General features: G+C 41.5%; 1 protein-coding gene across 1 annotated transcript in view; it reads left to right on the top strand.

The window, feature by feature from the left end:
• lrp2b (low density lipoprotein receptor-related protein 2b) overlaps positions 1 to 26,882 on the top strand; it is a 71,289-nt gene that overhangs the window by 22,304 nt on the left and 22,103 nt on the right. The window contains exons 24-52 of the mRNA XM_061909836.1: positions 1,622 to 1,861; positions 2,954 to 3,076; positions 3,161 to 3,277; positions 3,377 to 3,754; positions 7,977 to 8,225; positions 8,293 to 8,501; positions 9,737 to 9,921; positions 9,993 to 10,221; positions 10,287 to 10,464; positions 13,520 to 13,648; positions 14,435 to 14,601; positions 14,714 to 14,857; positions 15,042 to 15,151; positions 15,214 to 15,391; positions 15,472 to 15,685; positions 16,699 to 16,935; positions 17,004 to 17,195; positions 17,269 to 17,741; positions 18,581 to 19,028; positions 19,097 to 19,262; positions 19,333 to 19,491; positions 21,277 to 21,566; positions 21,708 to 21,911; positions 21,982 to 22,224; positions 23,704 to 23,829; positions 23,911 to 24,030; positions 24,119 to 24,250; positions 25,362 to 25,563; positions 25,637 to 25,932. Of these exons, the coding sequence (XP_061765820.1) occupies positions 1,622 to 1,861; positions 2,954 to 3,076; positions 3,161 to 3,277; positions 3,377 to 3,754; positions 7,977 to 8,225; positions 8,293 to 8,501; positions 9,737 to 9,921; positions 9,993 to 10,221; positions 10,287 to 10,464; positions 13,520 to 13,648; positions 14,435 to 14,601; positions 14,714 to 14,857; positions 15,042 to 15,151; positions 15,214 to 15,391; positions 15,472 to 15,685; positions 16,699 to 16,935; positions 17,004 to 17,195; positions 17,269 to 17,741; positions 18,581 to 19,028; positions 19,097 to 19,262; positions 19,333 to 19,491; positions 21,277 to 21,566; positions 21,708 to 21,911; positions 21,982 to 22,224; positions 23,704 to 23,829; positions 23,911 to 24,030; positions 24,119 to 24,250; positions 25,362 to 25,563; positions 25,637 to 25,932 (6,138 nt within the window). The remainder of the gene's footprint in view (positions 1 to 1,621; positions 1,862 to 2,953; positions 3,077 to 3,160; positions 3,278 to 3,376; positions 3,755 to 7,976; positions 8,226 to 8,292; positions 8,502 to 9,736; positions 9,922 to 9,992; positions 10,222 to 10,286; positions 10,465 to 13,519; positions 13,649 to 14,434; positions 14,602 to 14,713; positions 14,858 to 15,041; positions 15,152 to 15,213; positions 15,392 to 15,471; positions 15,686 to 16,698; positions 16,936 to 17,003; positions 17,196 to 17,268; positions 17,742 to 18,580; positions 19,029 to 19,096; positions 19,263 to 19,332; positions 19,492 to 21,276; positions 21,567 to 21,707; positions 21,912 to 21,981; positions 22,225 to 23,703; positions 23,830 to 23,910; positions 24,031 to 24,118; positions 24,251 to 25,361; positions 25,564 to 25,636; positions 25,933 to 26,882) is intronic.

The following is a 26,882-nucleotide window of genomic DNA, read 5'->3' as shown; positions in this document are numbered from 1 at the left end:
TATATTTAAAGGCAAATATGTGTTATTAGTATTAGTAAAATATATTTTTTGTTACATATATCGTTTTGCTGTATTATTGAATTTTACCATTGCACTGTTACACAGGCTGTACTTTGTACACCCATGGTTTATTTACATATATTTTTTGCCCACTCTGAATGTTATAATTTTGTTCAGCAGCTGAATAAACAGTCCTTTTAAATTTGAGGTAGTTTTAAACTAGGCACGCACAAAGGAAGTACACTAAAATACATCTGAAGTCGGAAAGATGTTAAATCGACAATACAGTGTTACATTCTGGTCACTTTGCTGCAATGGCGGTGTTCTCACAATGCCAAATAGACAGGAAGCAGCATGCAGATAAGCATACTTGCCAACCTTCCAGATTTTTCCGGTAGCCGGGAGACTCCCAAATTTCAGTGCCCCTCCCGAAAATCTCCCGGGGCAGCCATTCTCCCGAATTTCTCCCGATTACCACCCGGACAACAATATTGGGGGAATGCCTTAAAGGCCCAGCCTTTAGCGTCCTCTACAACCTACCGTTACATCCGCTTTTCCTCCGTACATACAGCGTGTCGGCCCAGTCACATAATACATGCAGCTTGTACATACACACGTAAGTGAATGCAAAGCATACTTGATAAACACCATACAGGTCACACTGAGGGTGGCCGTATAAACAACTTTAACACTGTTATAAATATGCGCCACACTGTGAGCCCACACCAAACAAGAATGACAAACACATTTTGGGAGGACATCCACACCGTAACACAACATAAACCCAACAGAACAAATACCCAGAAACCTTTGCAGCACTAACTCTTCAGGGACGCTACAACTGCCCCCATCTCCCGAATTCGGAGGTCTCAAGGTTGGCAAGTATGCAGATAAGAATCTTCTTTAGTTCCACATGGCAAGGCATGAATACAAAAACAAACTGCATGTCGCCCGGAAGTGCACAGGAAGCCCAAGGCCAAACTTAGCTTGAGGCTAATAACAAATAACTGAAAAGAATATGCAAAAACTTACGGAAAGCTATTTTAGCGTAGCGTGAGGCATACCTCTTGCTAGTGGCAAACATTGATCAAGCATTTCAGGCCGGGTGACAACAGAATATAAAGGGAGTGATGAGGGGCGGCAACAGGTAGAGACACTAATCAATCAACAGAAACCAGAATGTCTTATCAGCGCACCTAGCTACAGGAAAGTAAACAAAAGGAAAGATTGTTGAAACAGAAATAGACTCAAAACTAGAAAAAAACACAACAAACAAAACTAGACATGACCTGACTGACAGGTCATGACATACAGCTTGATAAAAAATGAAAAAAGAAATGCAACTATACAGTATTAATGCTATCTTACAAGGGACGAGCCCATTGAAAGGCTAAATAAAAATAGCATTGTGATTGATTTAAACTTGTACAAACATTTAACAAATACAATTTTTGACATAATATTGCAATTGCATTTCTACAAACGCTGTGGAAACAAATATTGATGACTCATACCTTTAAATACGAGTTGCACACATGTACTGGTACACAGTTAAATGAATGTATGGGAATCGTTGCAGCAATCGTAGCAAACTTAGTCACAATTACATCCCATCATCAAGGAGCGACCTGCTCTCCCAGCGCCTTCACCTGCAACAACAAGCACTGCATCCTGTCCGGGTGGCGTTGTGACGGCATCGACGACTGCGGCGATGGTTCGGATGAAGTCAACTGTCCCACACAGGAGCCCACCACCTGTCCGGCAAACACATTCACCTGCGATAACAACAGATGCGTCTCCAAAGCGTGGCTGTGCGACGGTGACAACGACTGTGGCGACGGCTCGGATGAGCACAACTGCAGTAAGTTCACGTCAAGCCCACACATTAGGCACATTTTAGAAACCGTTTATATAATCTTGTCCAGGGACAATACTAGAGGAATGTCACTTGGATGTACTTTAAAGTAGGGTCGCCCAAACCTTTTGCCTCACAGGGCCAGAGACAGCACTTATAAGCGTGAAACACAAATAGCAAAAATATTACCATAATTACTAGGGGTGTCAAAAAATCAATTTTTAAATTAATTGTGATTATTTTTTGTAACTGATTTAAGAAAATTAAAATATTTATATATATATATATATATGTATATATATATATATTAGGGGTGTGGGAAAAAATCAATTGGAATACGAATCACGATTCTCACGTGCGAATCCGAATCGATTCCCTTTTTTTTTTTAAATCGATTTTTTTTTTTTAATCAATCCAACGAACCAATACACAGCAATACCATAACAATGCAATCCAATTCCAAAACCAAACCTGACCCAGCAACACTCAGAACTGCAATGAACAGAGCAATTGAGAGGAGACACAAACACGACACAGAACAAACAAAAAGTAGTGAAACAAAAATGAATGTTATCAACAACAGTATCAATATTATTTATAATTTCAGCATAGCAGTGATTAAAAATCCCTCAGTGACATTATCATTATACATTTATAAAAATTAAAAAATAAGAGCAAAAGTGTCACAGTGGCTTACACTTGCATCGCATCTCATAAGCTTGACAACACACTGTGTCCAATGTTTTCACAAAGATAAAATAAGTCATATTTTTGGTTTGTTTAATAGTTACAACAAATTTACATTATTGCAATCAGTTGATAAAACATTGTCCTTTACAATTATAAAAGCCTTTTACAAAAATCTACTACTCTGCTCGCATGTCAGCAGACTGGGGTAAATCCTATTGAATGAATAGAGAATCCTTTTTAATCAAGAAAAAATAGTTTTTGAATCGGGAATCGTGTAAAATTAGAAAAAAATAAATAAATTTTGAATAGGACACAGGCAAAAATATATACACCGTTTTACCGGAAGATCATAGCACTTACTGGTCCTCCATGTTGGATGGCGTCAACAATATGCTGTCTTCACTTCAGACTCCACCATCACCACCTGCCCACCTGCCTACTTCCTGTGCCCCGACCACCGTTGCATATTCAACTCCTACGTGTGCGATGGCGACCAGGACTGCTTTGATGGCTCGGATGAGAAAGACTGCGGTAGAAATAACTAATTTGTTGTCAAAGTTGTTGGCTTTGTTGCATGGTGATAATGAATGTGTGCGCGGTTTTCTCCATGCTAAGAGATTTCCTGCGCCTCCTATGAGTTCGCCTGCGTCAGTGGCGACCAGTGTGTCAGCAAAAGTTACCGCTGCGACGGCGTGGCTGACTGCAGGGACCACTCTGATGAGCGAGACTGTCGTAAGTGAAGTGAACCCTCTTGTATTTGAAAATGAGGATTTGTTACTGTCATGAAGCAATAAATGCAGTTTGACAATGACAACCATTGTGTCCGCCCAGCCACTCGAGGGCCGGGCCTGTGCCACAAAGACGAGTTCCAGTGTCAAACCGACGGCGTCTGCGTGCCGGACACTTGGGAGTGTGACGGCCACCCCGACTGCGAGGACGGTTCCGACGAGCACATCTCCTGCCCTCCTGTGACCTGCAGTGCCAGCTACTTCCAGTGCCCCAACAAGATTTGCATCCCCAAATACTGGCTGTGTGACGGCGAAAACGACTGCCGGGACATGAGCGACGAACAGAACTGTCCTACACCTCCGTTCAAGTGTCCCGGCAGCCAATGGATGTGTCCCACTGACCAGGTGTGCATCGAGGAAGACAAAGTGTGCGACGGCAAGAAGGACTGTCCTAACGGAGCTGACGAGTCACCCATCTGCAGTAAGTCATCTTTATTTCTGCTTTCATTCATAATGAAATGTCCAATCTTTTTCCATGAAAACTATCAAAAGATGCAGGGTATCATTTTCTAGCATCATTTTCCTTTTTGGCTGTTTTCTTCTATTTTGTTGTTGTTTTTTAATTCGCAAAGAGCCAATCAAAACTACACTATATTGCCAAAAGTATTTGTCCACCCATCCAAATGATCAGAATCAGGTGTCCTAATCACTTGGCCTTGCCACAGGTGTATAAAGTCAGGCACTTAGGCATGGACACTGTTTCCACAAACATTTGTGAAAGAATGGACCGCTCTCAGGAGCTCAGTGATTTCCAGCGTGGAACTGTCATCGGATGCCACCTGTGCAACAAATTCGTGAAATTTTCTCGCTCCTAAATATTCCAAAGTCAACTGTCGGCTTTATTATAAGAAAATGGAAGAGTTTGGGAACAACAGCAACTCAGCCACCAAGTGATAGGCCACATAAATTGACAGAGAGGAGACAGCAGATGCTGAAGCGCATAGTGCAAAAACTTTCTGCACAGTCAGTTGCTACAGGGCTCCGAACCTCATGTGACCTTCCAATTAGCCCACGTACAGTACGCAGAGAGCTTCATGGAATGAGTTTTAATGGCCGAGCAGCTGCTTCTAAGCCATACATCACCAAGTCTAATGCAAAGCGTCGGCACGTCGACACTAGACTCTAGAGCAGTGGAGACACGTACTCTGGAGTGATGAATCACATTTTTCCATCTGGCAATCTGATGGACGAGTCTGAGTTTGGAGGTTGCCAGGAGAACGGAACATGAGTGTGAAATTTGGTGGAGGAGGAATTATGGTGTGGGGTTATTTTTTACGAGTTGGGCTTGGCCCCTGAGTTCCAGTGAGAGGAACTTTGAATGCCCAAGGATATAAATTTTTTTTGAACAATTCCATGTTCCCAACTTTGTGGGAACAGTTTGCAGCCGGCTCCTTGCTCTTCCAACATGACTGTGCACCAGTGCATAAAGCAAGAGCCATAAAGACATAGATGACAGAGTCTGGTGTGGATGAACTTGACTGGCCTGCACAGAGTCCTGACCTAAACCCAATATAACACCCTTGGGATGAATTAGAACAGAGACTGAGAGCCAGGCCTTCTCGACCAACATCAGTGTGTGACCTCATCAACACGCTTTTGGAAGAATGGTCGAAAATTCCTATAAACACACTACGCAATCTTGTGGACAGCCTTCCCAGAATAGTTGAAGCTGTAAAAGCTGCAAAAGGTGAACCCATATCATATTGAAATCTATGGGTTAGAAATGGGATGGCACTTCAAGTTCATATTTGAGTCAAGGCAAGTGGCCAAAGTGTTAGCTTGGTCTCTACTCCATGATAAAAGGTGACATTTGAGTATTTATTTTTTATTACGTTTGACCTTTCTATAAAGTTAAAAGTTAAAGTACCAATGAGTGTCACTCACACACTCGGTGTGGCAAAATTATTCTCTGCATTTGACCCATCACCCTTGATCACCCCCTGGGAGGTGAGGGGAGCATTGAGCAGCAGCGGTGGCCTCGCCCTGGAATAATTTTTGGTGATTTAACCCCCAATTCCAACCCTTGATGCTGAGTGCCGAGCAGGGAGGTAATGGGTCCCATTTTTATAGTCTTTGGTATGACTCGCTTTATAAATAGATATGGAATTTCAGCATCAGAATAGATTCGAAGAGTATTTTGAATAACATTTAAAAATGATTAAATCATACAAATTAAAAAATTAGTCAAACGAGAGATGGACACTATGGCCTAAAATGTGTATATGTTTACAGACAATGGATATCTCGACATAATCTGGTTTACGAATGATGATAGAACCATTTCAAAACTGGTTAAAACGCTCCTGATTTAGCTGCTGACATTAACATGTTTTATCATTTCCAGTTCTATTTTTTTCTCAAAACTATTATTCCACTCCACTTCCACTTCCACAATTTACTGTTGATATTTGGTCACTTTCTACTTTAACATTGTTTCATCTACACTTCGATTTAAAAGTAATGAGCACTTATTTTGTTGTTGAGATACTTTAGTTTTGGCCGATATAACACATTTGGGTATTGATCCAATACCAAGTAGCTACAGGGGCAGTATTAGCCATACCTGTTCATACTAAAAATGTTAAGGATATTTAGATGACGACATTTTTGATCAAATATGTAATCTGACTAAAACACATAAGGTGTTACAATGTCAAATAATGTTTAAATTATTTAATTATTCCCTTTTATTACATACAACATTTGTAATAAAGTCGCGCAAAAAAACTAAAAAAAGCAAAAACTCCTTTTGGCGCCTGGGTTTGTGTAGAATAACAAAGATTACAACAAATAATTTTGTGACAATAGAAAATATTGATTTTCTTACTTTAGTATCGACCACATACAGATACTATATTTGGTATAGTTACTGTCGATATTTGTATCAAATCGCCAACCCCTGCTTACATTCAAGAGCTCTAGCTTAGCGGTGGGTAGTGTAGCATGTTTAGCTATTACTTGTCTTCGAGTCATACAGGGATAATGCTCCCTTATTTTCCGCCATGGGGGAGAGGATCAGTGTTTTAGAAGATGCAGTGTAAAGGGTCATTTGCCGCCATTTTGCTTCATCTTCATTCGCTTGACGCAGTTATTTTTGTGGGACACAACTAGAATGTGTTATCAACCTGCATTGTCACGATATGACGATAATATTCGTACCTCTATCGTTGGACAAATATTTATTGTATATTGTCTATATTGGGCAACCCTATTTCCAACTAAATGTACCATATTTTCCGCACTATAAGGTGCACCGGATTAAAAGGCGCACCTTCAATTAATGGCCTTTTTTAAAACGTTGTTCATATATAAGGCGCACCGCATTATAAGGCGCATAGAATAGACGCTACAGTAGAGCCTGGGGTTACGATATGATTCCTTTAGATGGAGATGCGCTAAAGGGAATGTCAACAAAACAGTTAGATAGGTCAGTCAAACTTAATTAATAGATTACAAACCAGCGTTCTGACAAGTGAATAAACAGCTGTTTTATTATTTTCCCCGATTCAATAAACACGTAAAAAAACAGTCTGATACTATTACGGTAAATCAAACGTTAGTGCAATCACAGTATAGTAACACTCGAAATAGTTGATCAAACGATAATGTCACACAACACAACACACATAATAAACATGTAAAGGTCACTTTATTAAGTTATTCCTCATCCACAAATCCCTCAAATTATTCTTCTTCAGTGTTCGAATTAAACAGTTGGGCGAATACGGTATCGTCGAAGTCGTCATTCAACGAGGCAGTGTCACTGCTGTTAATGTTAAATTCTCTCGCTGCTGTTCTATTCCCGTGTTCTACTGTGTGACTGATCGCCTTGAGTTTGAACTCTGCATCGTAAGCGTGTCTCTCAATAGGAGCAATTTGGGGGTCTTTACATAAACACACAAAAACGGCAAGGCTCCCGCAGTCATATATCCCAGCATGAGGGAAAATGAAGTCGGCGGCTGCTTATCGTAGAAGAAGAAGCGCACTTCTTCTTTTACGGGGTAAAATGAAATCAGTGGCTGCTTACCGTAGTTGCGAGACCTGTTGTGGCTCAATACTGGTCCATATATAAGGCGCACCGGATTATAAGGCGCACTGTCAGCTTTAGAGAAAATGTGAGGTTTTTAGGTGTGTCTTATAGTCTGGAAAATACGGTAACTAAAATAAATATTTTACTTTTTACCCTTTATTAAGAAAGCTTTGTTATTTTTAATTGTATTATATTGTACGGAATTGACCCTTTCTTAAGTCGATGTAAGGGAATTTATCACACTCTCTTTTGCAAGTTCTAATATACCAATTAAGCTTGCAATACTAACAAAAGGCTCAATTGTCATTATACTTATCTGGCAACGGGAATTCGCAAGTTTTTTTTTAATTTTTTGAATTTCTTTTTTCGTCCATTTTTATTCATATTTCAACAAATCATTATTATTACCATAATAAATTAATGTATATGTTTATTTTTTGTGTAATAGTATATTATTGCCATGCTATTATTAGCATCGGTATTAGTGTCATTGACATTAAAGGACTGTTTAAGTACACACAATTTGAATGTTCTAATGCACCAATTAAGCTTGCAATACTAACAATAGGCTCGATTGTTTTATACTGATTGTCTGTTGCCTCATTTCACAAAGATGAGAACGACTGTATATTACACAACGGCGGCTGCAGCCACATCTGCATTCAAGGACCATATGGGGCGGAGTGCCACTGTTTCCCGGGTTTCCAGCTGCTCAACGACTCCAAGACCTGCGACGACATCAATGAGTGTCTGATCCCGGGTTTCTGCAGCCAGAAGTGCTACAATGAGAGAGGAAGCTTTCGCTGCTACTGCTCTGATGGTTACCTCCTGGAGCCTGATGGACGCACCTGCAAAGCTACAGGTGGGTTTACATGAGGAGCGAATGCAGCATCTAAGGCATATGATTGAGCTCTTATTCCCCCTCTTAGACCCTCTTGCAGCCGTACTTCTGTTGGCCAAGCGGAGCCAGGTCATTGCCAACAGGATCAACGCAAAACCCCCACAGATCAGTCCAGTGGTGAGCGGTTCAAACATCGTGTCCGTGGACTTTGACCGCGTGACTTCCAGGGTCTACTGGGCCGACGCCTCCCTGAAGAAGATTTGGAGTGCTTACCAGAATGGAACTGACAGAAAGGAAGTAAGTTGATATGGAGTGAGTCAGTCAATTTTCATTAAAACAACCTTTTTTTTACTTTACAAAGAAAACCAGAAGCGCATAGTCGTAGGTGACCACAATGTAGCCCACTGGGAATCCTTCATATTCATAATAATGATAATAATAATTGGGTCAGCTCGGGTTAAACTGTAACATTTTTGAAATGACTCATGTTTACTTTATTATTATAATTCTTATAGTAGTCCATATAGTAAAATTAACTGATCATTTGTATTACTTTTTTTTTAATCTATTACTGTGTATTATAAACAATAATTATATAGAAGTATTCATCAATTGATATTCAACTATGTATATTGCATGATATAGTTATAATAGTAATAATGATAAAATATAGATGTTATACTTATTATATTACATACAGAGTATTTGGCTAGTTGTTTATATTTTTATGTTGCCTTTTTAGTAGTTTAGTTTTTTATGTTATTAACTGTTCATCAATTAATATTCATAATTCTATGTTCTATTACCATTATTATTATTATTATTAGTATACTTATCCCTCAGGGGAAATTTACGTATGTATAATAAGTACATATAATGTAACAATATGTAATTAAATTTCATCAAATAATATTCATAATTGTATGTTTTATTACAAATATTGTTATTATACTTAGCCCTTAAGGGAAATGTACTAATTGTTATACTTTTTTAATTGCTTTTTTCTAATTATTTAATTAGTAGTTTCAATCTATTAACTGTTCAGCAATTAATATTCATAATAATATGTTCTACTTGCATACTTATTATTTTAACCCTAAGTACACACAATTTGAATGTGATCCAAAAAAAAAGTATGACTTATAGTAAACAAATTAATACATTACTCCACAATAGAACATAATGATATATTTAATCAGTTTGTGCAGGTGTACCTAAATGATAAAATAAATAAATGGGTTGTACTTGTATAACGCTTTTCTACCTTTAAGGTACTCAAAGCGCTTTGACACTACTTCCACATTTACCCATTCACACACACAATCACACACTGATGGAGGGAGCTGCCATGAGAGGCGCTAACCCGCACCAATCAGGAGCAAGGGTGAAGTGTCTTGCTCAGGACACAATGGACGTGACGAGGTTGGTACTAGGTAGGGATAGAACTAGGGACACTCTTCCACTGCGCCACGCTGTCCCTAATGTTGTATCCCTTGAGTTTATGTACAATGTCTGGCTTTCGTTTGTTCTAGATTTTTTCTAGTGGTCTGATGGTGCCAGAGAGCATCGCTGTGGACTGGGTGGGCCGTAATCTCTATTGGACCGACTCTGTCATGGAGAACATCGAGGTGTCTACTTTGGACGGTCGCTTCCGCAAAGTGCTCCTCACCGAAAACGTCACAAGCCCCCGTGGCTTGGTTTTAGACCCCCGTAACCAGTAAGCCCACATGATTTTGGAATATTTTTGCCTACTTGCTTGTTCACAAAACATTCGTTCACATTTCACAGTACCAACATGATGTTCTGGACGGATTGGGGTCAGAACCCCAGGATCGAGCGGGCCGACATGGATGGGGTCATGCGAAAAGTCATTGTCAGTACAAAGATATACTGGCCCAACGGCTTGGCGTTGGACTACACCACACGCAGGGTCTACTTTGCAGATGCCTACCTCAAATACATCGACTACTGCGATTACGACGGGAAAAACCGCTATCAAGTCATGGCGAGCGAAATGGTGGGTTCAAATTAACAGATATTATAAGGGGATTTAAAGTTAAAGCACATTTTTGTGGCCACCAGTTCCTCCAGCACCCACATGGCATGACCATCTTTGAAGACAACATTTACTGGTCGGAGCGCTACACCAGCAAAGTGATGAGAACGAACAAGTTCCATGGTGGCAACATCACCACATTGTTAAATAGCGTGTACCAGCCCATGGGCATCGTTATGGACCATCCTGTTAAACAACCAGCAGGTGACCTCTCATAACCTAACATGATTGGCTAAAACACTAAAGTATTTTTTTACTCCAAGGAATACAGAAACAATTAAGAATGTGGTTAAATGTTGATGAATAATTTAGTTGAATTTAGCTGAACTATAAGTGACAAAGCAAATTAGTGCTATCTCTAATAATACAGGTATATCTCATTAATAATGAATTGAATTTATTTTTGCAATGTGCTGATAAAAAATGAGCAGTGGATCGAGTAGGACCTCTGGGCTTTGCTTTGTTAAAGAAAAAAAGCAAACATCAAACCTTTATATTATGGTTTATAAATTCAACACTGTAGTTATTACTAATGGTCTGAATTGTACTTGGACTTTATCACTTATTTTGATCACAACAACCAGAAAGACTCTCCTTCTATACAATTTTAACAAGGTAAAAAAAACCTAAATAACATGGAGCAGGAATGAGCAAAAGTGTATAATGTCCTGCCCCATCACTCAACTACAATAATCTGGTTCTTTATCAACAACAGAATATATGATGACCTTATTTAACCAAATTTCTTCAGTATATATTATAGTATATATGTTATTATAATACATAGTATATTGAAAATATAATTACAAAATAAATACATAATTACATCCATAAATACTCAGATAAATTAAATGTAATAAATAAAATAAACACTAATTTCCTCAAATGAAGTTTAAATTAATAAAGTATATCCTAAAGATGTTAAATATATTTTGCACATTTTATATACTAAGTAATAAACAAACATAATTGCTTTATACATGTATTCTACATGTTTGTTTCAAACGGTTATTTATTCTGTGTTTATTAGCACATTGTTTTGATATCATCAAAACATTTTGTCATAACTATTTTTTTTTCTGTGGCCATTAATATAATTAATTACATTTCGTATTTATTTTCGGTGGCAAGGCCCCAGGGGTGGATGAGGTCCGCCCGGAGTTCCTTAAGGCTCTGGATGCTGTGGGGCTGTCTTGGTTGACAAGACTCTGCAGCATCGCGTGGACATCGGGGGCGGTACCTCTGGATTGGCAGACCGGGGTGGTGGTCCCTCTCTTTAAGAAGGGGAACTGGAGGGCGTGTTCCAACTATCGTGGGATCACACTCTTCATCCTCCTCGGATTCAGGAGGAACAGTGTGATTTTCGTCCTGGTCGTGGAACTGTGGACCAGCTCTATACTCTCGGCAGGGTTATTGAGGGTGCATGGGAGTTTGCCCAACCAGTCTACATGTGCTTTGTGGACTTGGAGAAGGCATTCGACCGTGTCTCTCGGGAAGTCCTGTGGGGAGTGCTCAGAGAGTATGGGGTATCGGACTGTCTTATTGTGACGGTCCGCTCCCTGTATGATCAGTGTCAGAGCTTGGTCCGCATTGCCGGCAGTAAGTCGAACACATTTCCAGTGAGGGTTGGACTCTGCCAAGGCTGACCTTTGTCACCGATTCTGTTCATAACTTTTATGGACAGAATTTCTAGGTGCAGTCAAGGCGTTGAGGGGTTCCGGTTTGGTGACCGCAGGATTAGGTCTCTTATTTTTGCAGATGATGTGGTCCTGATGGCTTCATCTGACCGGGATTTTCAGCTCTCACTGGATCGGTTCGCAGCCGAGTGTGAAGCGACTGGAATGAGAATCAGCACCTCCAAGTCCGAGTCCATGGTTCTCGCCTGGAAAAGGGTGGAATGCCATCTCCGGGTTGGGGAGGAGACCCTGCCCCAAGTGGAGGAGTTCAAGAACCTAGGAGTGTTGTTCACGAGTGGGGGAAGAGTGGATCGTGAGATCGACAGGCGGATCGGTGCGGCGTCTTCAGTAATGCGGACGTTGTACCGATCCGTTGTGGTGAAGAAGGAGCTGAGCCGGAAGGCAAAGCTCTCAATTTACCGGTCGATCTACGTTCCCATCCTCACCTAAGGTCATGAGCTTTGGGTCATGACCGAAAGGATAAGATCACGGGTACGAGCGGCCGAAATGAGTTTCCTCCGCCGGGTGGCGGGGCTCTCCCTTAAAGATAGGGTGAGAAGCTCTGCCATCCGGGAGGAGCTCAAAGTAAAGCCGCTGCTCCTCCACATCGAGAGGAGCCCGATGAGGTGGTTCGGGCATCTGGTCAGGATGCCACCCGAACGCCTCCCTAGGGAGGTGTTTAGGGCACGTCCAACCGGTAGGAGGCCACGGGGAAGACCCAGGACACGTTGGGAAGACTATGTCTTCCGGCTGGCCTGGGAACGCCTCGGGATCCCCCGGGAAGAGCTGGACGCATTGGCTGGGGAGAGGGAAGTCTGGGTTTCCCTGCTTAGGCTGTTGCCCCCGCGACCCGACCTCGGATAAGCGGAAGAAGATGGATGGATGGCATTTCGTATTTAAAATATGACGCAGGCTAATAAAATCTGAATTGGAACACTAAAATGAAAGACTAAACGTTTTTACTTAGTTTTATCTAGATCAAAGGTCAGGAATGGTCCACACTAAAATCTTAAGTGAAGTGAAGTGAATTATATTTTTATAGCGCTTTTCTCTAGTGACTCAAAGCACTTTTACATAGTGAAACCCAATATTTAAGTTACATTTAAACCAGCTATACCGCGGTATGGCTCGGTTGGTAGAACGGCCGTGCCAGCAACTTGAGAGTTTCAGGTTCGATTCCCGCTTTCCCCATCCTAGTCACTGCCGTTGTGTCCTTGGGCAAGACACTTTACCCACCTGCTCCCAGTGCCCCCCACACTGGTTTAAATGTAACTTAGATATTGGGTTTTCACTATGTAAAGCACTTTGAGTCACTAGAGAAAAGCCCTATATAAATATAATTCACTCACTTAATGGAATTTTTAATGTGCCTTTTTCATACACAAAAAACATTGATTGATGATATCATAGTCTAGATACTTTTGTCTATGTAATGACTTTAAATCTGCTTGTCAGAAGTAAATGTTTTTAAATATAATTTATTTTAAGATTTGAAATTTTAACTGCATCACAATAATATTAATGAAAAGGTAAATATAAAAAGGCTGCTGAAACTTTTTTTGGGTGTAAATTTTTGTATTCAGGCCTCAATCCATGCAAAGAACATCCGTGCAGTCAACTGTGCCTGCTGTCAGGCTTCAGGCCAAGGTACTACACCTGCCACTGTCAGTCTGGATGGAAGCTGGATACTGATAAACGCACATGTCTCAAAGGTAAGAATTTTATATTTTTTACTTATTTTTGACTAGGCCTGGGTCTGAATTAAAATGAACTTGATGAGTTGCTATGTTAGTGGTTGTTTTTGTTTTCTCTTCCTTTTAAACGGGGTGTTAGAGGGTTCAGTCTGCGCATCACGCTCAGCACCTGAGCTTGTTTATTCATTAGCAGAATTAAATGAACAAACTGAACCTTTTTGTCAGTCATTCACAATCTTTGTCTCTGTGGGTGGAAGCGGGACAGCTACCTTACACACACAGGACAGAGAACCTCGCTTGTTGCGACGAGTTTCTGAGAATCACCGGAAAGTGACAAAAATTAGGAGTAAATATCATTGCTAAGCCAGTATTTTGGCTTTAAACTAAATGAGCAACATGGACGCATGAGCCAGTATTTTTTTAGAAAGTAATGGCATCAAAAAAAGACAACAAAACAAGTTTTTCCAACTGAGGAAAAAAACTACACAAGATGTTCAATATTTATTGAAGTGCAATCTTTGCTAAAACAGATTGAGAGTCCATTGTGTTTGTATTGTTGGCTTACTTACTAGATAATTAGAATAATACAAATGAGAAATAAGTTTATTGTGGTTACTTGCATTATTTGTATTACCGTACATATCATGATTACAATAATGCTTAATTCGGTCTCAAAATAATGCTGCCAATAATATTCATTATCAGTAATCATTTATCGTAAAGCAAAATTTGTTTTAGGCCCAGGCCTATTTTCAACACTCAATGTGTAAAAAAACAAACATTCAAGCGTTGACTCCGTTATAGATGAAACTCCTTTCTTGATGGTGGTGAGCGATTCGGTGATTTACGGCGTTCCTCTGGACCCCGCCGATTCCTCCAACAATGCAATGGCGCCCGTGTCAGGCATCCGTCAGGGGCGGGACATTGAATTTGATGACCTGGAGCAGTTTGTCTACTGGGTTGAGCTTTCGGTAAGTGGATGTATTAAATTTAGTGTTTCAAAAATGGATTATTTATACATCATGCACAATTTACTTTTTATGAAAAAACATGACTGTCCTTCGTTTGAATCCTTCCTGCTAGGGTTCTATTTGGCGAATCCATACCAACGGCACCAAGAGGTCTTTGTTTGCACCAGCTGCTTTTTTGGGCTCCCCATCTGGTCTGGCGTTTGACTGGATAAGCAGGATAATGTATTATAACAACCCCACAGCTAAATCCATAGAGGTAAGCGCAATTGAAGACAATGTCAAATTATGTCTTAGATTATTAGAGTTTCTGCTAGCTAAAAGACAACATAACTGTCGGGGTCTCTAATTAGCAGCGGGTCAAAATTTGCACACAGGTATTGACATCTGTGCTATAGGCAACCTATTGATGTTGTTATTTATTTTTTATCATTTTACTTCAGGTCATTCGGGTTGACGGAAAACAGTACTATCGAAAGACCATCATCACCTCCACAGGGAAACCAGAGGGAGTGGGAACACCAATCGGAATAGCCGTAGATCCAGCAAGAGGGTAAAGCATCTGCATACCGAAATTATCTAGAAAACATTTTAATTTATATTTCCCCGCAACAGGAAATTGTTCTGGACGGATGGGGGGTCCATTAATGGTGTTCCTCCGAAAGTGGCCAGCGCTGACATGGATGGGAGCAACATTACAATCCTCTACAAGGGCAACCTGGCTAACGTGGGCTACCTCGCTGCTGATATTTCCACCAGGAAACTCTACTGGGGAGTGTCAGGCTCAGGAGTGGTACGTCCAGGACACCTTTTTTTTTTCAAATATTGTGTGTGTGACAGTCAGTCTACCATCTTTGTTGTTTTGTGTTCTAGATCGAGAGCGGCACCATGGATGGGGCGAGCCGAGTGACAGTTGTTAGCGGCCTGTCTTACCCGGTGGGGTTGACCATCTACCAGAACTACCTCTATTACGCCGACAAGGACTATCAGGTCATTGAGAGGGTGGACAAAGACACGGGTGCCAATATGGTGGTGATAAGAAGCGGGATGCCCCAACTGCGTGCTGTCAAGGTGCACGCCAGAGACAGTACGTGGCTTTGTTGGATATATATTTAATGCAGCAGTTTACCCTAACAATATGCAGATGTACTTACTGCTAGTAGCATCAGTGAACAAAGACTAAAGCAACTAGTTGCATTGCAAACTACATGCAGTGTATGTAAATGTTTGTGTAAGCAAACTCTTCTACTCCTTTACCACTGCACACCAAAAGGTAAAGTTCTGTCAAAACACTCACCTCTACTGTGCTATTACTTCTCTGATTCAAGAAACTTTATAGCCATACCTGCACAACTGAGACACATGAGATGGCATGGTTTTTTGTTCAATTGTATGCAGATAATAAGTTAGTTAGAAGAGGTTATAAATAAATTACGTTATAATCAAGCTTCGGTTAATAAGAAAATATTGTTAATAAAATTGAAAATATAATATATTGTGATCCTTTAGTGCAAATAGAATGTGAAAACAATGACCACAAACCAAACCAAATAAAAGCCCAGTCCAGCATGTGCAAGTTAAGTGTTCCTCATGGATGGGGAGGAGCTGTTTTTAAACGCTCATTAGTCAGATTGACTTGAACATTTTCACACAGCTCATTGCACTTTACAGAATAGACCGTGTAACTTTGGTGGGTTTCGTCGAATCACCATAGAAACCCCATAGACACCTTTTATGGCACTGACAAGCACATTTGTGTACAATTTGAGCAAGATGGCCGCCAGCAATCAAATTGTCTTTGGGACTTAGAAACTACAGTAACTGTCCATACGTCATTTACCATTTTTTTAATAATGGTAACACTTTGAGGATATCTATATTCTGATATGTAACCCATAGGGGGCACCACAAACATAATTTGCAGTTTGCAAACCTCCACCAAAACAAAACAATGCTAATTTATATCACAATCCAATTGTACACTTTTACTCATACCCAGCTTTTGATTTTGGATTTAAACAGAAATGTAAGCAAAAAAATCCTGGTTCCATACTTTTCCTGAACTCGCACCAAAATATGTGATCTTTGTTTCTGCTTTAGACTCTGCAGGGACCGCCAACGCATGCAGCTCCAACAACGGTGGCTGCCCTCACCTCTGCCTGCCCAAACCTAACAGCCAAAGGGTGTGCGCCTGCACCACGGGCTTCTACCCATCTCACGATGGCTCCGAATGCGAAGAGTTTGACTCATTCGCCGTGGTCTCCACGCCCAGCTACATCCGCGGCTTTCATATAAATAGCTCCGATCACTCCGAAGCCATGGTGCCCATCGGTGGATGTATGTTAACTTTATATTAAACACTTTTAGCGTGTCGTGTTGACTATTTTGCAAACTTTTTTTTGCAGCTACCCCTTACATGAAGCAGAATTTAGCCCTGCACGTGGAGTCTGGATTTATTTACTGGACTGAGAACGGCACCTCGTCCTCCTACAAAAGCATCTCCAGGAGAAAAACAGATGGATCATCCTACCAAAGGATAGTCTACTCAGGTGTTGGAAAGGGAGGAATCTTTGGACTAGCAGTGGACTGGGTTTCCAGTAAGAAGTTTAGTCTATCCAGTTATTATCATAGCCTTTTTGTGGTCTAACACATCTTTCTTGATCTACTTAGACAACCTGTACTTCACCAATGCCTTCGAGAGCGAGACCTACCTTGAAGTGTTGGCCATCAACACCACATACCGAATGATCCTACTCAAGTCCGCTCATGACAGGCCCACTGACCTGGCTGTCAACCCAAAACAGCGCTACATTTTCTGGACCGATGCTGGCCAAACTCCCAAGATAGAGCGAGCTTTTCTGGACGGCACCAACCGCACGGTGCTGGCATCCGAGAGCCTTGCGTCACCTCGCGGCCTCACCGTTGATCACACCAATGACTTCCTCTATTGGACAGATGACGTTCTGGACATGATCTCGTGTATGGCTGCGGACGGCTCACAGAGGCAGATAGTCCGCTACGGGAGTCGTTATCCCTCCCCCATGGGGGTTGCTATACTTGGAAACAACATGCTGTGGGTGGATAAAAGGCTAGCGAAGCTCTTCCAGGCCAATAAAGATCCAGCCAACACTAACCAGACAGAGGTGAGAGCTACTTAAAGGTTTACACTGTTTTTAGTGGATAGATCGCTCGGTTTAATGCTAATGAGCGGTGTTTGTCAACAATAATGTGGCTCCAAGAAGTGCTATTGTGCACTTGATCCACGTTTTACCTACACACGACTATGGGTTGTACTTGTATATGGCTTTTCTACCTTCAAGGTACTCAAAGGGCTTTGACACTACTTCAACATTCACCCATTCACACACACATTCACACACTGATGGAGGGAGCTGCCATGCAAGGCACTAACCAGCACCCATCAGGAGCAAGGGTGAAGTGTCTTGCTCAGGACACAACGGACGTGACGAGGTTGGTACTAGGTGGAGATCGAACTAGGGACCCTCGGGTTGCGCACGGCCACTCTCCCAATAGCGCCACGCCGTCCCTCACTACTATAACTGTGCAACTGTCCAATATAATATACGGTATGTCATAGAGCTCAACATGACAGAGAAGGGATGCATGGATGGTTGTTTAGTAGTTTTATGTCTGGTAAACCAGGATATGATCATTTTAAGATGCATAACAAAGCCTGCTTTTTTAATTAAATGTTTTTACAAAGCTTTACTCCTCCTGGGTGTAGACACGGGACAGAGGTGTCCATATCTAAGGACTTTTTTTTCCATGACACTTTTTTTCTCAAAAGCGTAGGGAGGCAGTGAGATAATATATATTTTTCATGATTGGTGCGCATAAACAGGTTCTAGAGACACATGTATTATTATCAGATCTTGATAAAAAGTCACTTTTCCATAATAGTTGAACATTATTAAGAAGTAAAATGCATTCTCGAATTAAACCCATTGTCCGTTATTATCAGGTAATCCGAGACACCCTGGAAGGCGTGTTGGACGTGGCCATCTTTGATCCTCATGTCCAGCCTACAGCGGCTCACCAGGTGGGCTTCAACCCATGTCAGGAAGACAATGGGCGATGCCAGCAATTCTGCTTTGCTATACCGGAGCAGGACCACCCTAAATGCGCCTGCGCTCATGGGTCGCTCCTCAGTAATGGAGTAACCTGCGGCTATGGACAAGATGATTTCTTAGTTTTCACCACCGGCTACACTCTGAACAGTTTGAGGCTGGACCCTCAGGATCACAGCCCTCCTTTCCCGCCTTTGAGCCTGGGTTACAACTTGATGGCGCTGGATTTTGATTACAAGGACAGGCGTATTTTCTTCACCCAGTACATGGGGATAGGTAGGAGCAAGATTGGCTACATCACCACCACATCCATCAGTAGCTCACCGACCATCATAGCTTCAAGTGAGTTCAGAATCAATGATCTGGTTGTGTGTTGATTTTCTAATGTTATCAAATTGATTTTCTGTCAGATCTGGATGACCCCGAGGGTTTGGCGTATGACTGGGTCAACAAACGCCTCTACTTCACTGACTACTACCGCAGGAACATCCAGTCTATAGGAATGGACGGGTTGAACCGCACCGTCATTGCCCATGCAAACCGTCCCAGAGGCATCATAGTCGACCCTTGCTATGGGTGCCACTTTAAACAATTTTTAGATTGTGATGATGATAATGAGGATGATAACCTTGCACATTTTGTCTAGTTACCTCTACTGGACTGATTGGGGCAGGCCTGCCAAGATTGAAAGAGCCACACTGGGTGGAAACTTCCGGATTCCCATCATTAACACCAGCTTGTCCACACCTAATGGCCTCGCCATCGACTTTGAAGAGAGGATGTTGTACTGGGCTGATGCTTCACAGTACGTTCATATAATATTCACTTCACATCGTCACCGTCTTGAATACATAATTTCAGTCTTCAATATTACTCGTATAACGCATGAAGGGGGTTAGGCTGACTGCAGCAGAGGTAGGAATATTTGGGCTCTATTACGATTCAGGAGCGATGTTTCGATTAACAATCGATCATTGATGCATCTTTATTTATGTATATTGATGTAGTTTTACATTTAATTTTTTATTATTTTCACTAAATAAGCGTTCATCACTTGCAGTGTTTAAAAACATCCATCCATCCATCCATATTCTACCGCTTATTGCCTTCGGGGTTGTGGGGGGGGGCGCTGGAGCCTATCTCAGCTACCATCGGACGGAAGGTGGGGTGCACCCTGGACAAGTCGCCACCTTATCGCAGCATTTAAAAACAGTGCATTTGTAATAAGAAACAGTTAAATTTATTCCCATTACATTTATTAAATTAGTAGAAATGTTTGGGAAAACTGGACCATAAGTGACCTATAATAAAGAAGCTGGTCGGATCTCTCGGTGAGGTGGCTCGCTGTAGTCAGCCAAATTTTAGAACTGTCTGCATTATTTTATTTACAATATATAAATAGATGATCGATTATTGATGTTTACTAATCGATTTTAGAATCGTCCAACTCCGAATTAGGATGCATCTAAAAATCTGTTATTTCCCCACCACCTCTACTAGAGTCTTAAAAGTTTTTTTTATGCTTCAGCTAAAGAAAATAATATTTTCTCTAAATTACTGTATTACTATTATTATTACTGTATTACTCATTGTTTAACTATAGGAGACAAAGTGTGTGCATAAAAGACACAACCAACAAAAATGCCGTTCAAGCATCTTTATGATTAGATATTAAGAAATAATATATGAATAATATTTTGCAAACAGAAAGATCACAAGTCAGTTCAATCCAATTTTTTCAATAGTAATGTGTGTTTATTCCAGATAATAGAAAAATAGGTGGAAAGAAAAGTGTTAGACTTCAGGGAAGCCAATTGAAAAAGGGGTATACTGCCTTGTGATGAATTGTAAAAGGTAAACAAAACACAATAAATGGGCAAAACCTATGAAAAAACAAATGTTCTTCAGACACTGTATCCTGTGAGAAAAGGTTAGGCTGCAATATACATTTAAACAGTATGGCGGGCTCTGGGTTTTTCTGTGTGGAGTTTGCATGTTCACCCCGTGACTGCGTGGGTTCCCTCCGGGTACTCCTGCTTCCTCCCACTTCCAAAGACATGCACCTGGGGATAGGTTGATTGGCAACACTAAATGGTCCCTAGTGTGTGAGTGTGAATGTTGTCTGTCCATTTGTGTTGGCCCTGTGATGAGTCCAGGGTGTACACCGCCTTCCACCCAAATGCAGCTGAGATAGGCTTCTGCACCCCTTACAACCCCGAAAGGGACAAGCGGTAGACAATGGATGGATGGCGTTCGAAGCAATGCTAAACTAGCAATTAGCTCCAAGGGCTTTTGAATGGACGTGGGAACCCATGTTGCTCAACCAAACTAAAACTATTACAAAGCACATGTTGACTCACCGCTGAATAAAATTTTTGCAGGAACAAAGTATAGTTTTATCCATAATTTAGTCCATCAAAGTAGAACAAGTCAGCAGAGCACGAAGACTACATTGATGACTGAAGTGAGCGGTCGCCATAATTGTTGTGGACCCGATAATCAACGTGGCCCTAAACAACTGCGTAGAGCGTTTATGCCAGGGTCTGGCCTTACTCTTGACTATGTTCTTACTTATTCTTCCCTTCTGCAGAGACAAAATTGAGCGCTCCACCTTGACGGGAGCAAACAGGCAGATGATTGTGCAAGGTGTCCAGTACCCCTTTGCCATGACGGTTTTTAAGCAGGACATCTTCTGGACCGACTGGACGGAAAAAGCCGTTTTTAGAGCGGGGAAAGATGACGGCTCTGGCATCACCGTTTTGACCCAGGAGCTTCAGTATCAACCTAATGATATTCACGTCTATGCTGGGTCCAAGCAGGAGAGTTGCTCCAGCCCCTGCATGCAGTTCAACGGAGGCTGTAGCCACGTCTGTGTACCTGGTAAGACGGAAGACTTTTAGAGCCATGTCTCCATTTTCTATAACACAAAGATGCTGGAAAAAGGCCCGCCGTAGCTACAAACAGATTGAAGTACTACGGGAAAGAGTCACTCCATTTTCTGGTTATTTCCTATATTATCAGGTCCGACTGGACCCGAATGCCAGTGCCCCCATGACGGCAAATGGTATTTGGCAAATAACGGCAAAGACTGTGTCAAAGATGACGGCAAGCGCTGCCAGCCCAATCAGTTCACGTGTCTTAGCGGAAAATGCATCCCGGCTGGCTGGACATGTGACGGCTTCGACGACTGCAAGGACAACACAGACGAGCTGGAGAGAGTGTGCGGTGAGGGGACTTTGCATTAATCTCTAACTGCACAACTTTTTGAGCGTGAACTTGGAATCCTCCTCCGCAGCCTTCCACACCTGCTCAGGTGTGCAATTCACTTGTGACAACGGCCGCTGCGTGCCGCTCAACTATGCCTGCGATTACATGAACGACTGCGGCGACAACAGCGACGAGCACGGATGCCCCTTCCCCACCTGTAACCCCGACACCGAGTTCACCTGCGACAACGGACGCTGCATCAGCGCGTCTTTTCTCTGCGACGGCTACAACGACTGCCGCGACAACGCCACCTCAGATGAAATTAACTGCCGTGAGTTATTTATTTTTCATTTATTTTTTGTTGATGATTAGACATTATACAGTATATATCCATTCTCAAAATTTGCTACAAGTATCTGGTGGAACACTAGAAATTTATTTTTTAAACAAAATCAAAATATATTACAAACATATACATGTACAGAATATAGTATTCAAAAATTATATTTCCTTTATAATTATCGTATTAAAAATAAAAATGTGACCGTACAAGATTTTCTACTTTTAAATATTATCTCATGGCAATAGGTATAGGGTTAGGGTTATTGTGTAATTGATGATAATTGCACCATTTCTTTCTTCACCATTTTTTTTCTTGTAGATTTGTCACAATTTCAGAAATTCTGAATTTCTACTGTCACGATTCAAAAGCATTTATTGTCATTACATGAACATAACGAAATATTTGTCAAGGCTCTCAATAAAAAAGGAAATGATAAGAAAATATATTGAAAAAAACACTCTTCAAATAGAACATTTTAAAATGCAAATATTGCACTTAGATGATAGGTGGTAAGTCAAACAGAGGCAGGAAAAATTGCATAAACAGTGACAGGTAGCAGCATAATGACAGGTTGGTGACATGATCAAAGTATACTGTAGCAGCATGAGTCATAACAAAGCAGCATAAATGTCTCAAAATTATGAAAACATGAAGGATAACCTGCCAACGAAAAGTAGCAACGTAAAGTAATTATTCATTTAAATTAATTATTAGGCTAACAGAGTAAAATGTTTTTTTTTTACTTTTAGATTATCTAGTTATCATTATACGTGGCATGAAGGTACATTCCATATATCCATCTATCCATCCATTTTCTACCGCTTATTCCCTTTGGGGTAACGGGGGTGACTAGTGCCTATCTCAGCTGCAATCTGGAGGAAGGCGGCATACACCCTGGACAATACATTCAATACAGTAACTGAATATCCAATACATCATTTAATATAGTATATAATAAAACAGTACTTAATCATGTATTATTTTGTCATTATTTCATATTTTTCATAATTCATTTTTGTGTTTTTTCTTTTATATACCGGTACTTGTGTTTTGGTGTTACTCGTCTGTATAGTTTACGGTGGTGTTTTTGCACAATTTTAAAATATTTTGATTGGACCTCTTTATCCACTAGCATCATAATAAGCATGTTAAATGAATACTAGCATTGTCAAACAAAATATTATCTCACCCCGAGAGGGACATGCGGTAAAAAATGGATGGATGGGATGCATTGGATGTATTGATTTAGTCATCCATACTCTTTTGTTGAGCGTGCAAAACACAAGTCACAGGGTGATCAGTGTGTTTTATTATTGTGGTTCCATTTGCATGGAACTGTTCTGCATCATCCTAAGAGTCGGTTTTAATATTTTATAGTAGAATATAATATAGCCTAATGAGGTTAGTATCTTGAGTATGTTCTCCAGATTATACAGTTAATACGTAACCCTTGTTGACCCTCTCCAGCTGACAGGGTCTGTCCCACGGGCCAGATCAAATGTGACAACACCAACATCTGCATCTACCCTAACAAGCTGTGCGATGGCTACAACAACTGTGGCGACAACAGCGACGAGAACCCTCTCTTCTGCGGTAAACGAGTTGTGCCTTTTTTTTCTAAATCTAAATCTCTAAGTCTCTAAATGTAGATTTGTTTTGCACAAAAACTCACAGCGGGTCGTACGTGCCCTCCGAGCGAGTTCCAGTGTGACGTTGGCAAGTGCATCCCTACCTCTTGGGTGTGTGACTTCTACAATGACTGCAGCGATGGGACCGATGAACCTTCCACATGCGGCAAGTCAATTTTAGCCAGTGCATGACACATGACTGGCCATGCTGAGCCGACATTAGGCTTATGTGCGCTCTTTCTATTTTTCTAAAGAGCATGTAGTGCAAACTTGCAGCGCCAGCCAGTTCACATGTACCAACGGCAACTGCATCCCACAGTCCATGATCTGTGACGGCAACAACGACTGCTGGGACAGCAGTGACGAGGCTCCTGAGCTGCAGTGTGGTCAGAAAGCATTTTATTCATAAAACCCTTTTAACAATGTATTGATTGGACTTTTTTAACATGAGGTTTCACTATCTACTGTAAGTAGTGCAGTGATTCTCAAACTGTAACACTTGCTGATGTCGGTCTGATATCAGCAAAAATCGGGTGATATCGGCTTGCATCTAAAATTTCCGATATAAACAGTCCTGCAGCGTGTTCAATTGTGCAAAATTGGACAGCCAGTTAACATTTAAATGTCTTCCAATAAGCAGACAAGGTTGGTCTTCTCTTGTATTTTATTCAAATCATTTACAAATGGTAAACAGGGTACTAGGATTGAACAGCTACACAACAACTAAGTACACAACACCACACAAGCTAGACATACGCAATAACTCTCGTTAAAAAATATTGCCGTCTAAAAGGCGACAATTGTCATTTCAAACAAATATAGAATAATTATAGTTGCATATTAGTTACACATACAAACTTTCCTAGGCAGTAGCGTATTAGAGAGTACTGAGTAACAAAAGTGTCTGGATTATTCAACATACGCCTAACTTAATTAATTATTGTGACCATTAGGTGTGGCCAAAAACAAATTACCACTCCACTTCATTTTTAGGACAGCATAAGTACATCCAAGTTAATAATTCGTTTTTTTTTCACACCTCCCATTATTCTCTGTTTGAGTAATTTCGCTTGATCAAGCCTGTTCTAACATTTCACACGACAAAAATATTTAAATTTTGTGCTCTGATTTGTGCTAATGTCATATTGGATTAATATTAGGTATCGACCAATGCTCAAGGCACCATTATTTGTTATTGTATCTGAGGTGAAAAACCCTACTATTACCATTTGTGGTACTTGTCTGAGATTTTTTAATTTAATAGGAGAGCATCAGATTATTGTTAAAAAATGACAGAGGAGGGTTTTCCACCTCTCACTAGCCCAAAGTTGGTCAGCATTTACAGAGTAGGCGCGTGACTATACCGCATGACAGTCACACTTCCTGTCCCTGACTTATTAATGTCGAAACTTGGTACACCTCTATATCGTACGGAATTTTCTGCAACGAAAAATCTGATGATGGACTGTCACAACGCTACTATTTGTGTCTTCACAGGTCAGCGTACATGCAGCTCTAACCAATTTACCTGCCCTACCTGGTCCCCGGGTCACCCACGTTGCGTCCCCTTAAACTTTGTGTGTGACGGCGACAAAGACTGCGTCGACGCGGCCGATGAAGTTCAAAACTGCCCCAATCGGACATGCCACATGAACGAGTTCGCCTGCAAAAATGGCCTATGCATTTACCTCCCCTTCCAGTGAGTAGAAAATATGCATCTGCTGATATTATCGCTCATAAGAAATTGACCCAACATTGCACTCTTATCTTAGTTGCGACCGTGTGAATGACTGCGGAGACGGTAGCGACGAGCTGGGCTGTACTTACGACACATGCAGCAGCTACCAGTTCACCTGCGGCAACGGGGCCTGCATCTACTCGGCTTATACCTGCGATGGCACTAACGACTGCCTGGACGGTTCCGACGAAGCGGACAGCTTGTGCGTCACGGCCCAGCCCACGTGCGCACCTAATCAGTACTTGTGCAAGTCGGGCGAGTGCATCGATGCAAAGAACGTGTGCAACAGTGTGAAGGACTGCCAGGACAACAGTGATGAAAAAGGCTGCGGTGAGAAACTCAACTCAGTAGCTCAAAATAGAATCGTTTAAAACATGTCTAATGTTGAATTCCAGAAAACCTGGAAGTTGAGTAACGCTACTTTTATGGAAATCGAATTAGAACTAAGTAATGTGATGCCAAATAATACATTAAAAAACTTATGTTGTGGATCGGTGGAGGAAATACTTCGAAGACCTTCTCAATCCCACCAACACGTCTTCCTATTAGGAAACAGTGCCTGGGGAATCTGTGGTGGGCTCCCCTATTTCTGGGGCTGAGGTTGTTGAGGTAGTTAAAAAGCTCTTCGGTGGCAAGGCCCCGGGGTTGGATGCGATCCGCCCGGAGTACCTTAAGGCTCTGAATGCTGTGGGGCTGTCTTGGTTGACAAGACTCTGCAGCATCACGTGGACATTGGGTGTGGTACCTCTGGATTGGCAGACCGGGGTGGAGGTTCCTCTCTTTAAGACAGGGAACTGGAGTGTGTTTTCCAACTATTGTGGGATCATACTCTTCAGCCTTCCCGGTAAGGTCTATTCAGGTGTACTGGAGAGGAGGCTATGCTGGATAGTCGAAACTCGGATTCAGGAAGAACAGTGTGGTTTTCGTCCTGGTCGTGGAACTGTGGACCAGTTCTATACTCTCGGCAGGGTCCTTGAGGGTGCATGGGAGTTTGCCCAACCAGTCTTCATTCATGTGCTTTGTGTACCCCGAGAAGGCATTTGACCGTTTCCTTCGGGAAGTCCTGTGACGAGTGCTCAGAGAGTATGGGGTATAGGACTGTCTGATTGTGGCGGTCCGCTCCCTGTATGATCAGTGTCAGAGCTTGGTCCTCATTGCCGGCAGTAAGTCGGACACTTTTCCAGTGAAGGTTGGACTCCGCCAAGGCTGCTCTTTGTCACCGTTCATAACTTTTATGGACGTAATTTTAGGGCACAGTCAAGGCATTGAGGGGATCCGGT

This window comes from Nerophis ophidion, linkage group LG08, assembly GCF_033978795.1.
Source record: "Nerophis ophidion isolate RoL-2023_Sa linkage group LG08, RoL_Noph_v1.0, whole genome shotgun sequence".
Taxonomy (NCBI): domain Eukaryota; kingdom Metazoa; phylum Chordata; class Actinopteri; order Syngnathiformes; family Syngnathidae; genus Nerophis; species Nerophis ophidion.
The sequence above is the reverse complement of the archived record's forward strand: the minus strand, read 5'-3'. Positions and strand labels throughout refer to the sequence as shown.